The sequence below is a fragment of the Papaver somniferum genome, chromosome 9, assembly GCF_003573695.1.
Source record: "Papaver somniferum cultivar HN1 chromosome 9, ASM357369v1, whole genome shotgun sequence".
In the NCBI taxonomy this organism is placed as follows: domain Eukaryota; kingdom Viridiplantae; phylum Streptophyta; class Magnoliopsida; order Ranunculales; family Papaveraceae; genus Papaver; species Papaver somniferum.
The window spans coordinates 168,700,126-168,715,858 of record NC_039366.1 but is presented as its reverse complement, the minus strand read 5'-3'; the positions used below and the strand labels follow the sequence as shown (position 1 = coordinate 168,715,858).

The 15,733-nt window shown below is 39.7% G+C and overlaps 2 protein-coding genes across 2 annotated transcripts; one reads left to right on the top strand and one right to left on the bottom strand.

Moving 5' to 3' along the window:
• Positions 1-2,900: 2,900 nt before the first annotated feature.
• On the bottom strand, positions 2,901-11,264 carry LOC113307666 (ARF guanine-nucleotide exchange factor GNOM-like). Its single transcript, XM_026556114.1, has 3 exons — positions 11,000-11,264; positions 7,089-7,921; positions 2,901-7,001 (listed from the first exon to the last, which is right to left on the bottom strand). The coding sequence occupies exons 2-3, from the start codon at positions 7,824-7,826 to the stop codon at positions 3,372-3,374; spliced, it is 4,368 nt and encodes a 1,455-aa protein (XP_026411899.1). The 5' UTR covers positions 7,827-7,921; positions 11,000-11,264; the 3' UTR covers positions 2,901-3,371.
• A 1,227-nt stretch (positions 11,265-12,491) lies between these two features.
• On the top strand, positions 12,492-14,015 carry LOC113309320 (zeatin O-xylosyltransferase-like). The gene has a single exon (XM_026557747.1). The coding sequence runs from the start codon at positions 12,579-12,581 to the stop codon at positions 13,878-13,880; it is 1,302 nt and encodes a 433-aa protein (XP_026413532.1). The 5' UTR covers positions 12,492-12,578; the 3' UTR covers positions 13,881-14,015.
• Positions 14,016-15,733: the final 1,718 nt, after the last annotated feature.

Sequence of the window (15,733 nt, the reverse complement as noted above, 5' to 3'; positions counted from 1 at the left end):
CTGCAAAATCAAAATCATGTTACAAACTATGTGTATTTTCCAAGTACACAAACTGAATCATTCTATTATGTGTTGTGTAACCTTAACTTACACATGCATATGAAGGTTTACAGACGTCATTTTTTGATGTGTAACTATTATTTAAACACAGTACAGTCATAGGTGATATTTTGCATGTGTAACTTTTAGTTACATAGGCAATTGGAAAATCAGTGGTGAGATTTTGCATGTGAAACTTCTAGTTACACAGTCAATTGGCAAGTTAGTGGTGAGATTTTCAATGTGTAACTTATAGTTACACATGCACATTTTTGTAAAGTTACACATTCACAGGCATTACATATGATCAAAACATGAGATGCTAAATGTGTAAATAATAGTTACACAGCCCCTTGGTAAGTCAGTTGTGACATCTTGAATTTTTAACTTACAGTTACGTAAGCTCATTTGTATGTGTAACTCCAAGTTACACACTCAATATACAAACCACAATACAGTCAGTGGTTAGATTTTGAATGTGTAACTTAAAGTTACACAAGCCCTTGTTTGTATAGTTAAACATTCAAAAGCATTTACATTAGATCATCACAACCAAAATCACATACATAGTTTTCACTAGCATGATATCATAACAACACATATACTCAAATAATTTCACATCTTAATACCTTTTATTGCAGGATCTCCTTCAGGGGTATTTCTTCTTCCTTGCACCATTTTAGTTCACAAAATGTAAATTGAATCTGAATCTGCAGTTTAAACAGTAAGAAAACATCAATTTGCAGTAGTCCTAAACTCCTAAACATGAGATTGAGATGATACATGAACAGAAAACATCAAGTAAACCTAACCCCTAAAACCAGAGAGGAAAAGGAGAAGATCGAAAACAGATGCAAACCTCTGTTCGTCTTCTTCTTCTTTCTTCGTCTTCTTCTTTGATCAAAAAACGACTGAATAAAAAAACGAATGAATCAAAAAACAGATCGAAAACAGATCAAATATACTGAGATTAATTAAACATATCAAAAACATATCAAAACAGATCGAAAATATTAAACACGAAGAAGAAGAAAAGATTAAACATGAAGAAGAAGATTTGATCGAAAATCTACCTGTTTTTGGTTTTCGTTTCTTCGATCTGCAAAAAAAATTCTCTGAAATTTCAGTTTTCGATCTGGAGTTTTCGCTCTGCAGTTTCTCAGGTGAGATCCGGTTTCTCTCTCCTAAAATGAAGATGAATGTGTCTGTTTGAGAGGAAACCTAGGTTAGATAGTTATGTAGTGAAGGTTATTCTGGTCATTTCGGCCTCTATTAAAATTTATTTTTAATTCGGGGCCTAGTTTTAAAACTCTTTTAAATAGGGGCCTCATATTATGGGTTATCCATGGGCTAGGCCTTAGCCTAATTTTTCCGAAAAATATAGGTTAGGGTAGCGTTGTGAAACAGATCCGAAGAGGGGAACAAGATGATAGGAAGGATTAACATCAAAAGATAAGTAAAAAGAAAATGTTGGTATTAAATACGATGAAGAAAAAAGCCACTGGTTTCAGAATTTAAATTGCGTAAGAAGCTGACTTGATCTCCACCAAAGTATGTAGTACTTTGGATTATTATTAAGACTAAAGCAAGAATCAAATTGGTGAGGCAAGACCCAATAACACCATTCGGTTCCATTTTTACCAACCTAACTCTTAAAACAATTCCTAAAACAAAAAAGAAAAGCAATGTATATTGGAATCCCCATAGGCTTGGAAGATTGCAAATTGATGGACCAACACCCCAATTGGCAAGATGTCCATGGAGGATTCTCCTCTTTAGATTCAGGAAAAACGAAAGTAAAAGGTTATATCTTGGAATCTCCTTTAATTACTAAAAGCACTTACGTATGCAAACAAACAAACAACAAAAAAAAATCAACAATAAGCAGACTTTGCATATGTAATGGCATCACACATTTCCATTACTAAATGAATCAACCTTTGCGGGGATGATTCTATCTTTAAAGGTAGATCTTTATGAAACCAATCGATTAATAACTAGACTAATATAGTTGGTATATATTTACTATTCGATATTTAAACAAGTGACTGTTAAAACACCATAGGGTCATCAAAGTGTACAACGACGTATTCGATCCCCGGCCAAACGATTAACAAGCCAAGATCTGAATATTACATAATTATATTCATTACGTACAAAAGTTCTGTTTGTATTGCATTTCCTTGGGTCCTTCGAAGTCCAAAATATTCAACAGAATCCGATTAACGGTGGAAGGCCTTGAACTGAAATTTAGTCCAAAATTCAAAGAAAAAGAAATTAGTATTTCCTCTATAGGTTGTTTTAGGATTATTCAAATCTAAACTCACATCAGATTAATAGCCTGCCAATTGATCATTCACATCTTAGTGTAAGAGGGACCAAAAATTGAAAGAAGCCTAAATTAGGCGTATATTTTGGGGTTGCGTTCCACCACGACAACCCACTTGTTGTTGTTGGAATTATGTACGTATGCTCCGTGCCAAGGTAAGAGAAAAAGAAATAACTTGACATGTTCTTAAACAATCATAAAAGCATCACTTCCCACTAGTACTACTGCCGATTTAGAGGCTTCAGAATGAGAGAGGACTGGATACATCAACACAGAAGCACCTGATTCTTAATTTTCTTGTGAGACGGCCCCTTTCATTTCATGTCGCCTATGTGGTAGTGACGTGGGTGTTCCGCGATGTGCACCACCTTGAAGGATATTTGATTATGCATCTAGCAGTATTTACTCATAAACATGGTCGAATCATGGTTATAAGGCGAGTACTGATCACATAGTAGTTCTCCAGAAGAAAATAGAACATCAGTACAAAAGAAATGCACAACAGTATTTCAGTTGTCTTGTACTTTGAGGGTTATAAAACCATTTCATATACCATACTAATCAGTCTGAAAAACTGGGGGAGAAAAATCAAATCTACACTCTTTCACTCTACAAAATACACAACATGTGAAAGAGCGCCCGAAAACATCAGCGAAACTTGAGCATAACCTTGACAATTGACAAGTAGCTACTATCTGTGCAGAAGAAGCAAAACACAATGAATATTGTATAGTATGCACTACAGAATGAGAAGTGACTATATTACTTGCTATATAAAATCAATTCTGTTTTGTTTCACCAACAAGGGTTTTTCGTCTCAAGACATGGAACTTTCATGCGCCTTGTTTGAATATCATTGCCTTTCTCCCATGAAAGCCAGCTAAGCAATAACAAAATGTATAGGAACCTGTATCTTTTTTCTACTTTCAGCAGCACCAAAATGGTCTAGGCATGACGAGGTTTCTCTGTTCAACATGTTAGAAATCTATTATTGTTATTATTATTATTGTCCTACTGCTTGAACATCTTTATAAGTTGCCGCATTTGTTTCATTTTCATGTTTCTGCCCAATTTCTTGATCAGGGAACACTTCAGATTGCAAAGATGGAGCGATATTATTTACGTGTAGCCATGTCAGTTCCCACAAACTATCCCCACCTAGGGCACTCCTCTGCTGCAAAACTCCCTTAGCCTTCATAACAAGCAACGCATTCTTTAGAAGCTCGGGGATTAGTTCTTGGAGTTTCTCACTCCTCTTCCCTCTAATCTTCGCCCTCATATACTTCTCCTTGCGGCTAAGCACACCAAGCCACAATTTACAGAACGTAGTTAACTGGGAGAGATCGTGGAGTAACTGCAAGAATACCTTGGCTAACAGCTTCATTGCTAGCACAAGAGTGCCTTCCATGTTACGGTAATCTTTAGGAGAGTGACCCTGTGCAATCTCAAGCAAATCATCGAGAGCAGTGAAAATCACAAGATCGAAACACGACAACCACGAAGCATGAGGAAGCGGAACCCCTTCAACCCCTGTCAAGCACTTCTGAAGCGATGCCAGAGCGTGGTTCCTAACCTCTTCTCTCTGATCCAGACAAACTTTTCTCAGACCCTGCACTAGCCTCAGCCACATCTCCCCTATATCCTGAGCAACTTTTGTTGCTGTATCCTCCCCTGGAGCATCTTTGAACTCTTTAGACCACCGAGCTAGGCACGTGACAGAACCTGCCATCAGATCCACTGCTCGCACAGATCGATCTGACTGCCCCACACGGGATTCAGCAAACTGCCTTGCAGCATCCACACAAAGCACATAATTAGCGGGTGAAAGATGGACCCCTCCGTCAGACATGATGAAAATTAGTGCCTCGAACCCTGATTCAGATGCCTCCGGATGTCGAGCAGTGATGGAAAGCAGGGATGTGATTGTTCGCCATCCCATTTGTGATCTGATGTGTGTTGTGTTTGCTTTCACGAGACGCATAACTTCCTGAGTTATGTGCTCACAGTAAGCATCAGCAACCCTAGCATCGAGCTTCAACACCAATTGGAGTGACCTAAGCAGCTCATCAGCCAAATTCTCTTTATAGGGAAGCAGCCTCTGACATATCCTTAGGAGTCCGAAAACAGCCTTTTCAACCAAGGCACACGGCATTACAGTAGACTGAACTATGTTTGAAATATGCTCATACACACCTTGCCACAGAAGAACGATCCTGTCCCTGTTGTTTAAGGTTATAGCAATCAACAACTCTAAGCAGAATACGGCAGTGTCCTCATCCTCGGGAGACGTGTTACCCTTCTGCGGTCGTCCAGCTGCCCAAATTAAAGCCCGTGCGAGCTGCAATAACGAGTCTGCCTGTAAGAATTTACTCTCGGTAAATATGCTATCAATGTGGCACTTCTGAATTGTCTGAAGAGTTCGTTGATGAGCTGCAAGTTGTTGTTCAGTTGGTTGTGATCTTGGCTCTTCTGTGTCTAATGATAATAGCTGGCTGAACCTTCCCATCAACCCTGAGGATCTCCGAGGAGTACCCATGGAAGGCATCTGAGATGCAGAGAGGGAGCTCGTAACAGGTTGCCCGCGTCCAGATTCTGAAGAATGTTCTGAATCATCGGCCACATCACTGGCCACTCTAGCAGGGAGAAGACCAAGCTTGTGTAATCTTAATATGCAATCCAGAATATTTCTCCAACCAGTTCGAATATAGTTACCATACTTGTTCGCTATGGTAAAAACTGATATAGTTGCCATCCTAGCTTTTGTGTCATCACCGAAGGCTAAAACAGGTTCCTCAACAGAAGATGGGTTCAATAGGGTTGTGAACTTACATAAAGACACCACTAGGTCGTCTAATACATCCTCGAGATGATGACAAGCTGATATCTTTGCAACAGCCAAGAATCCATCAACACATGTTTGGAAGACATCTTCATGCTCTGCATGATCAAACACAACTGAGATAGCAGCAATTGTGGGACCCGACATGATAGCAAACATATCATGATCTAGAAATGCGCGAGAGTCACACATAATGAACGGTGAAGTCTTCTTGGACTTGCGCAACAGATCCACCCAACGACTTGGTGTCATTTCCGGAAAACCAGCACCTTGCTCTGGGGTCGTTCGGATCTCATTTTTGAGGATTGAGTGGTACAGGTCAATCAAGAATTCCCGGGGAAGATCACCACCCCCATTAATGTGTCGGTTGTTTCGAATGAAATCTTCTTCAGTCATCTTCTTCTTCACCTGTACATTGTGCTGATCCGTATTGAGCATAATTATTGAATATGATAGTAATAGTGCAGCATCCTTATTGGCAAGGATGAGAGGTGATTGCTCATAATATCTCTCTGAGAATGCCTCAAGTACCCTCTGGATCTTCTGAGATTCTCCAGGAAGACGGAAAGTTTCCAAGAACAGACGCAGTGCAGTATCCAGATTCATATCTTCAAAGTCAAATGTCCAAGCAAATTCATGGAGGACCTGAACACAAAACTCATCATGATTTCCCAGGAAATCCCCCACGAGATTCTTATCTAAACCAGCAGTATACCTGAAAAAGCAAGCCACGCTTTGCGGGTCAAGTTTATCAGGCAACAGATGAGTTCCTTGTAAAAACTCCAGACCTTTTTTTGGGTCCCGGTTAAAGTGATCCGCACCAATCATCAACCTTCTCTTTATGTACTTCCTCCGGCGAACAAATGGAACCCAATGAGTAGGATCAGCATAATTCTCACACTTTACAGTCCAGAACGGACTATATTCCACAAAATCTACCTGACTCTGTTCGGATATGGGTGATCCATTTCCAATCCTTTCTGCCATTCCCTGAATCACTGCAATTAGACCGTCTAAAGCCAGAATGTGCATTCCCGATAAAGGACAGTTCACCGGAAACGCACTCTTCGACAACAAATTGGCGAGATCTTCGAACGCATTACTACATGTGATATCACAATCCAAGTTGGCATACATCTCAACCATGAATGACTTCTGCCTGCAGAAGTCAACAAGAGCCTCCATGGCAACTTCCTGCTGTTGATATGAAGCCCCGTGCCTACTTTGAGCAAGTCTCAGTATAACACAGTTAAAAAAAGCCTCGAGTTGTAGCTTTAGCTCCATACGCAGATGCTGATAGAGATTGAGAACAATGCTACATACCATTGAAAGAATGAGAGGACTCATTGATAAACCAAACTGCATCAGGTTACGAAAAAGTTCATCCTGTATCAAACCTAACAACTTAGGGTGTTGACATAGAGAGGGCCCACCAAGTTCAATAGCTGAATTGATCAAGCCCAAAGCAAAAAGGGGCACATCTTCATCAAATGCTAGAGTATTTGATCTGGGACCCATTCCATTGTGCTCGATGATATTTAAGAGGGAACACAGAAAATGAAATATCTCCACCATGCATGGAACTCCATAAGGCTCTGTCATAAGATGTACATTGTTTGGACTGTCTTTGCCATTAGCAGCCCCAATAGTATTCGCATCCATCATGCTCGCTATGGAACCTGAGGTAACTGTTGAAGCAAAACCAATAGAAGCGGGTACACCCTCATATTCAGAATTTCCATTTCCGTTGTCTAACTGTTTAGTCCCAAATGCATAATCCTTGTCAATCCCCATCTGGAAACAGAAACAAAGGCTTTCGACATTAATAAACAAAAGTAAAGAAGAACAGTTACTCACACAAAAAGCGTCATGATGCACTACCTCTTTTTTGCTATAAGGCATGCTTCCATTAGCTGATGAATGTTCCTTGCTTTCAATATCTCGCAGGTGCAAAAAGATACACCTAACAAGTTCATGCATTGTGTGGCGTGCTATGCGCTGCAATAACTCACCTTTACTTCCTGCTTGATGAACTACACGAAAACATGTGTTTACAATTGTGCATACATGCTGGTTGCTCAATACAACAGCTACTTTGCTTTTCATGCAAGCCAAAAGAACCTGGAGTATCTTCATCAGTACCACTTCCTCTGATGCGGGATCAGTCACCTCAAACCTGCAACTTGTGACAGCATCAACAACTGAATGCATCGCATCTTCAACATTCACGGTATTTAGATCTAGCATATTAATCGTGAGGATCTTGTAGACAGATGATAAGGAAACCCCAGTAATTGCTGCACCAGTTTCATCTGATCTAATCACATCCAAGAACGGCTGAAGGTACAGAGCTGGATTAATTGTATTCCATTGACTTTGCCATGTAAAGATTTGTCTTCTTAATGATTTTAGAGACTGAATCAGGGAGTGCTCTAGCTGATCGTCACCAGCCATATACCGCCCTCCCCACCTAACATTTCTCCTCATGACAGCCAACACAGCACCTACTTCTGAATTCACCATACATGCTAAAGCACCACTGCTAGTCATAGATTCACATTCTTCGAGAGGCTCTTCCTCAATGGAATTAATTCCAGATTGCAGCTTGAGACGGCCCATATTTTATTATGATTCCAGATCGAGTGTAGTCTGGAATTTTCTTGAAACTACACAAGCAATAGACACTACTTACAAAAGCATAGTCTTTACTGAATCTGCCATGAACAGAGAAAAGGAGAAATCACTTAAGTTTCATATAATTCGTGAGCCTGATAAAGCTCAAAACTACAAATAAAGTAAAAAGCGACAAAATCTGATCCTAAAAATAGCATATTATCTGACTATCTCTTTGTATTTCAATCAACAATAGTTATATATATTTATTAGCGAGGCAAACAAATTATAACAATCTCAAGTACACCAGTTAAAGATCACCTATCATGGATCCTAGTAATCATTCTGTGAATCAGTTAAGTCTTGCTGCAACTTTTATGGTGCGCGAAGGAATCCATGAATATGCTGAAATTCTCTTAAAATTGGGTCATATGTCAGGAGCTTGATAGCAGCTGAAAATATATAATATGCATAACTAAGGTCATTTGGGATGCTGTGAGCGTTATGTATGGTAAATATATCCCTGCTTCAGCTGGACATAAAACCTTTTTCTGCTTTCATATATCAACCTAGTTTGTCATGCATACGATAGTTCAGTGAGGTTGATCTCTACAAAGAAGGGAAACAGAAATCCCAACTCAATATGATGAACTACTTATACATAAGACATGGACTACTGATCACAGCCACTCCTGTAAATCATAATTCCTTTGACTACAACTATGTTTAGTCCCAAGATGCGGCCCAAATTCACATTTGCTCGCAAGTGAGAGATTGTTGTGGCCATCTATTGCCTACTCCTGTAAAGATAATTGAGGGAGGTTCTGTTGACATAGTAAGAATGATATTATTTGACATTACATCACTTAAATATAGGGTCCAAATGAAAGCTAGTTAAATGCTATATTTTCATGGAATGATCTTCTCATTGTGTACTACACACCCACACAAAAACAGCGTATTCTGGGGCATGTAACCCCACCATCTACCAATTTGAAAGTCAACCGTTGATAATTAATGGTCGAAATTCAAACCGATAGATCATGAGGTTACAAATCGTATTGCATTTTGTGGAGTTGCATAGATACTCAAACAGGTGTCCGACACCGTTATATATCGGAGAATCCGGTTCTGCATTTTTTAAAATGGCCAATTCGGATACCGCCCGATACGGCATACATATAATTTAGGTAGTGTAATTTTGCAGGAATCAATAGTGTATTAGGGCACATAAACTCAATTTAATCCCACAAACACTCATTGTACACCTATATCTCACAACATTTCAGTCCCACATTGCTAGCAAACTTCGAACTTCCCTCTCTCAACCCTCTTTATGAGGGGAGTAAACTCCTTCATTTTATTTTAGAGTGGTTCTCCACTTCACATGTACAAAGCATGTGAAAGCAAAAGAGACCTTTACAAAAAAAAACTAATAAATTCTTTATAAGCCTTTTGGGAAGTATCCGAGGGTATCGGATTGGTATCCGCGCAATCTAGGGTGGAGTGTAGCACACAGTGAGAAATCATGCTGAAAAAAATAGATTCTAAGTAGTTTTCATTTGGACTCCACAAAGAAATTAGCAACAAAAATGTCAAACAAACCTATGTCATTCTTGTAATGTTCAAGCTAATAGCTTTGATAATATAGGAATTGACTCATTGTAAGCAGTGGAATCTGTCCCAGATTGTACTAGAGGTAAGACGTTGGCAGTGAAGGGATTGTTCTTTGGAGCACAGGAAGTTCCCTGGCCAAGCAGGCAACAGAAATGACCGGTTCAGAACCTATTATTGGCCAACATTGGTGATAAGTCTCTTTTCTCTCTTCTTATTTTGGCATAGTCGCCGTTCTTTCTCGCACTGCTCTATTTTGTATTAGTAGCCTCTGTTCATGCCATGGGAGTTGGATCAATATTTGTTGTTACCTCATTCCATGGCTTAAAAGGACACTGGTGATATCGCCCTAGTGCTGAATTTGCAGATTCTATATCTGACTAATCCTCTAAGTGGAAGTGTTAACTCCTGACCTTAATAATTTAAGTTAGGACGAAACTACTTATTATCATCAGCTGTTCTTGTTGTTGATCCAACACAAGACCCAGAAGATATTGCTTCAAGATTTATAGGCACCCATCTTAGACCAGAATCTGTCTGCTTCTCGACCATCATAAGCGAACAACTTCATCTATAAGAATCAACTATTTCTAAAACTCGGGAGGGAGGGGCTCATTCCTGCACCTGTCATCCTACTTACTTTCTATCCATGTCAAGGGAAGTAGCTTAGCTAGCGCCATACCAAAATTCTCATTTTCTCAACTTTCTATTCAGTGTAACTGTAATGACACGGTTTTTCGCAATTGAGTCACTACTATCATCTGTTTATTAGTGAATAGAAGCGTCTTTAGGACACAATGAGTATCTAGCGGAAAGACATCATAAGGTATTGACACAACGTTAATCTAAGATAATGATGACAATGTATTTGGGACATTTCGCAATACAAACAGATCACAGAACTCAAATTCTTATAAGCAGTGGAAAACTACATATGCTAGTAGTGAATACCACACTATACAATTACTATCAGTATTATAAACACTGTCAGAAATTACAAACACTCAACCAACAGACATAGCTTAATTACTTGTTCCAACGACTTTCAAATTACATTAAAGAACTTAGAAAATGGCAAACTGACTAGCCTTGATCTATTCTACATTTGATACAAGTTTAATAAACCCTGAAAAGGTTGTTCCGGATCAACCAACAACACTAACTGCGCAAAAGCTATATATAAAGTAGTCCAAATAAGACTAATGTCATCAAAGGAAACAAGCAAAGTAAACAAACACCATCCAAGCACAAAGAGAAACAAAACAAAAATTGAACATAAAATTCTGGATAATAGCACTAGTGGCATCTAAATTCCTCCCACAAAACAATCTGATACAAGGAATCAACCAAAGAAATTGAATAATCTAGCATGAAAAACTAGCATACCACAAAATGACGTGAATTGCAAATCTCAGTGAGCCCACTACTATCCCGAAAAATCAAAGAAAACTAGGGTTTTCATTTCCCGATAACTTTACCATCCTTTACCGAGTATGCAACACTAAAGATAAAATAAATGGGAACTTCAATTTCATCTGATCTAGTAACAAACAAACACTACATACCTGTAGAGAACCAAACCGATCTGAAATTTTTTCCTCTGAAGAATCGTCGAAAAGTTAGTGAGAGAGATTGAGATTTTTCTCACTGGGAAGTTTTTTACAAAGCCAAGAAGAAGAAGAATTTTACTGGCGTCTCTCTCTCTCTCAATCTCTCTCAAACTCCGAGATGCGTTGAGACCAAGAATGGTCTCTTCTTCTCTTGCGCGGTGTTGGCACAATTGAGAACAAAGACAAGAAAGCACGATGGAGTGGAGGAGCGGAGTAGCGAGAGAAGAAAAGAAAAGAAAAAGGAATGACTTGGATTGATTTTCACTGGGAATGAATTACTGAGTCAAAAAGAGTAGGTAAATTCTGGTCTTCTATCAGTCCCACACCACTCAGCCAATGCAAACAGGGAACGTGGTGGTTTTATGGGCCTACTTATGTTGGACCAAATTATGTCCAACAGTTTAGGGCTTTAAGCGTCGTTGGGGAGTTCGTTAAGATTTAATTTTGGGACTGGCATGTATCTCCAGGGGAAATGAACATCTAGGAGTCTTCCAGTTTGTTTGGAATTATGCTCATTCCCACTTATTTATCTCGAAAATAGATCATTTGTCCAAATATTTTTAAATCACGGTTCAAATGGACGAGTAAAAAATAGTTTGCGTGAAATGACCAAAAGAAAATAGCAAGAATGAATCCAGTTTATCCTAGCTTAAATTTAAAAAATAAGAAGGATGAAACTGGATACATCCTGTGTAAATTAAAAAAAAAGAAAAAATATTTGAAAATGGGCACGATGAAACTAGTTACATCCTGCCTATTTTTACATTTTTGTCCATTTAAACAGTATCAAAATCTAACCGTCCATTTCACCCAGAAATTGTTGATTTTGGTCTTTTTAATCAATTTTGTGTTATTTATCTGAGTTTCAGAGAGTTTGTCGAGTATTTAGAGGGAGCCAAAATGATGGATACCATTGGCTGTTAACTTGCGTCTAAAATGCAGACGTTCTTTTGGATACCATTGGCTGTTAACTTGCGTCCACTCTTACATCTCTAACAGAGGATTGCATACAGTTGAGCAAGCGGTTCAAGATCATTTGGTTTGAATATTGCTTCTCCAGAGAAACCACGCAAATTATTAAATAGAAGAACAAAAAAAAATGAATTGGCGTCAACTGTCACGTCTACAATATAAAAATCTGGAGTACCAGTTTGTTTCTTCTTCTACTCGGTCAGAATCTCGACGTGAGTGACACTTTGATCATGGGTGCACGTTCTCTCATTTTCACATGGAGAGTGTTGAGTATAAGAGATGAATTTCGATTTTTGCATTGGTAGTTGATACTTGATGCAATCTAGCTATTGAAATTTCGGTCATCCAAAGTTTGAACCGAATTACCATAAGATTCTCTCAAATGGATCAGGATTCTAATGAGGAAGCAGCAGCACGTCAAGAAGTTGTGGTAGTGGTGGTTCCGTTACCATCACAAGGCCATCAAAACCAGCTATTTCACTTTTCTCGACTTATTTCTACGCATGGAATACCGGTATATTACGTCGGTTCAGCTGTGCACAACCATCAAGTGAAGACCCGCATGCATGGATGGAACGACTTCTCTGACAACTCCAACTTTCATTTCCATGATTTTCCAACTCCATTTTACGATCTCAACCAAAATGAGCTTCCCGTTTCTTCTGACAATACCGTTTCCAGACATGCCTCAAACAAATTCCCTTTACACCTTATTGAATCCTTATTTGAGGTCCTTATAAACCTAGAAGAACCCATTTCTGAACTATTAAACTCTCTCTCACTGATTGCTCGGCGAGTCGTAGTTGTTCATGACCCTCTCATGGCATTTGTTGCAAAAGAAGCTTCTTCCATTCCGAATGGAGACTCATATTGTTTCAATGTTTGTTCAGCTTTTGGTCTTCTGTATTTCAAATGGGTGAGTCTTGGATGCTCATATTCCATACCTAACATTCAGACTCTTTGCGAGTACTTAACTGCTGATGATCATCTCTCAAAAATTGACGGTTCCTTTCCCGACGCCTTTCTGGCGCTTATTGCTTCGCAAATGGAATTCCAACAATTTGATGTTGGTGAACTTCATAACACATGCTATCCATTGGAAAGTAAGTTTATCGATCTGTTAGGCCAAGAGCCATTTCTTGCGCAAGACCATCGGCAGTGGGCATTAGGTCCATTGAACGTCGTAACAGTAGATTCAACAGAGAGCTCCGAGTCTCGTCATGAATGCTTGGTATGGCTAGATAGCCAACCAAAGAATTCAGTTATTTATGTGGCGTTCGGGGCAACGATAACATTATCACACGAAGAAATTATGGAGCTCGCAACTGGACTTGAGCATAGCGAACAGAGGTTTATTTGGGTCTTGAGAGAAACAGACCGGGCAGACGCTTTTGTTGATGGCGGCGAAGCTTGCAACATCGAATTGCCAGAAGGTTATGAGGAGAGGATGGAAGGCATTGGTATGATAGTAAGGGATTGGGCACCACAAATCGAGATCTTGGCACACCCATCAACTGGAGGATTCTTGAGCCACTGTGGTTGGAACTCATGCATGGAGAGTTTAACTATGGGTGTGCCTATAGCAGCTTGGCCGATGCACTCGGATCAACCTTGGAACACTGTATTGGTGACTGATGTGTTGAAGGTTGGTCTGGTTGTTAAAGAGTGGGAAAGTAGAAGCGAGGTCATATCTTCGACCATGATAGAAAGTGCGGTTAAGAAGTTGATGGTTTCGGAAGATGGACATGAAATGAGAGAGCGAGCAGAGCAATTAGGCGTTGATGTTCGTAGTTCTGTGATCTCTGAAGATGGAAGCTCAAATGCGGAGTTGAATTCGTTCATTGCCCATATCTCTAGGCCCTAGGAAATGCCTTATGACAACTATTAGTACATACAAATAAATTGTGGTTCATAACCATGTACTCTTCAATTTTCTTTTTCTTCTGCTTCCTTTTTCGTTTTTGGTGTGTTTGGATTGAGTTTTATTTACGAGATCCAGGGTGTGAGAACAGTTATCTAGTTTACAGAGTTTAACTGTTTTGAATTTGTATAACACTCCCGCGTACTGTGAGTACAGCCATGTTTATGAGCTGGAGTGCTACATACCAGATTTAACTCGAGAAGAAGTACTAAAGCGAACGCTACACCTTTTCTCCTTAAATTTTGCAAATAACGACTCGTTTTCTTCAACTTGCTATATCTTCCATCTTCATCAAGGCGGGGAGTAGTCTATTTATGTCGCATTCTGAATCAGGAATAGGGCGTTTATGACATTAGTCCCACCTATGTACTGGACAACAATTTGCCTTTATGTGTGGGAGTTGTTGGTTGCCTCTATGACATTACTCCCACCTTAAAGAATCCACCTTTTTGCTACAAAGATCATTGTCATCGGCGTGTTCACAAATAATGCGCGCAGACTCACGACAATATAGTAAATAGGCTGCATCTGAAGGGGATGAATCGGTTATGTTGATTCCTTGACTCAGAGTCCTAAAACTCTTCCTCGTCTCATCAATTACAATCATTTTTCTTAACTCGCATAATAAGATAAATAATGGATGAAGTATAAAACCTACGAACATGATGTACCATAAGTATCGAATCGAAGATGTAAAATATAAATGCATGAATATAGATGAAACGATTAACTTATGTGATTCAGCACTCAGATCTCTGTCTGCGGGTTTGGGTTTTTCATTATGTGTACGATGGTTACAAAAATAGTCGAATGACTTTGAGATCAACGTAGGCCTGCGTAGCAGGAGGGGTTTCACTTACACTTTCTCTATCTCTCTCTGTCTCTCTCCTATTCTCCTCTAAGTGTTCTCTGATCCCCCTCTTCACTTGGGAGAGAGGGATATTTATAGGGTGGTTACGTGGGGTCCACTTCTGAAGCCCGTTATAACCTTATCTTCTTGTGTCTTGTGCCGCTTACGCAAAGGTCTTCGTGTTCTCGGTTCTCTCTGCGTGTTCCGTTTGAATATGCAGTGTTATCTGCGCTTCCTCCACAGGCTGACTGACACGTATGCTGTTTGAGGATATTTAATGCGGGTAGTTGAGATGTCTGTCCGCGGCAGACAGCTGTCCTCTGCCCCTGTCTTGTCTGTGTCAGTTAGACTATCCTCAGCCGTAGATCTCAGATCTTTCTGGGGATAGGATAAAGTGACTCTTGGGTTATCCTCCAGTACTTCGCAGTGTTCTAGTGTTTCTGTCTCCTCGGTCCTCTACCGTTGGATCTGGTGGGTGGCGACGCTATCTTGACAAGGCGCGTCTCTTGGCTGTCCACGTGTGATATCATATCTTGATCCACTCAGCCGCATGTCCTCCGCGAGTGTCTTTGTGGACACGTGGCGGAAGATGAAATGTGTACCTACAGATCTGCTTGGATATTGTTCACAGTTCCATTTGGGTGTGCTTGACAAGTCCAACTGGTTCTAAGCTACCCCATAACTGAGTAAGTATCGGCTACGCAATAAAGTGCAATATTGAAATCCACCGACCAATCTCATGAGAAGTTGTGGCTCTAAATGATGGTGTATTCAAAATTATTAATTAGAGAAGAAACTTTAAAATGAGGTAGAACCGTAAACAAGTTGACAACCAGGAGACCTTACGTACCCAAATTCTAGAACCACATATCTGTTGTCATGGAAATATGGGATGGATGGAGAATCATGTAACCAAAACTGGTCCAATCACAATAATTTCTTGGGA

Coding starts and splice junctions, on each gene's coding strand:
- LOC113307666 (XM_026556114.1), bottom strand. CDS start 7,826: ATGGGCCGTCTCAAGCTGCAATCTGGAATTAATTCCATTGAGGAAGAG. Junction 7,002..7,088: donor TGCCTTATAGCAAAAAAGAG/GTAGTGCATCAT, acceptor TTCTGTTTCCAG/ATGGGGATTGACAAGGATTA.
- LOC113309320 (XM_026557747.1), top strand. CDS start 12,579: ATGCATGGATGGAACGACTTCTCTGACAACTCCAACTTTCATTTCCAT.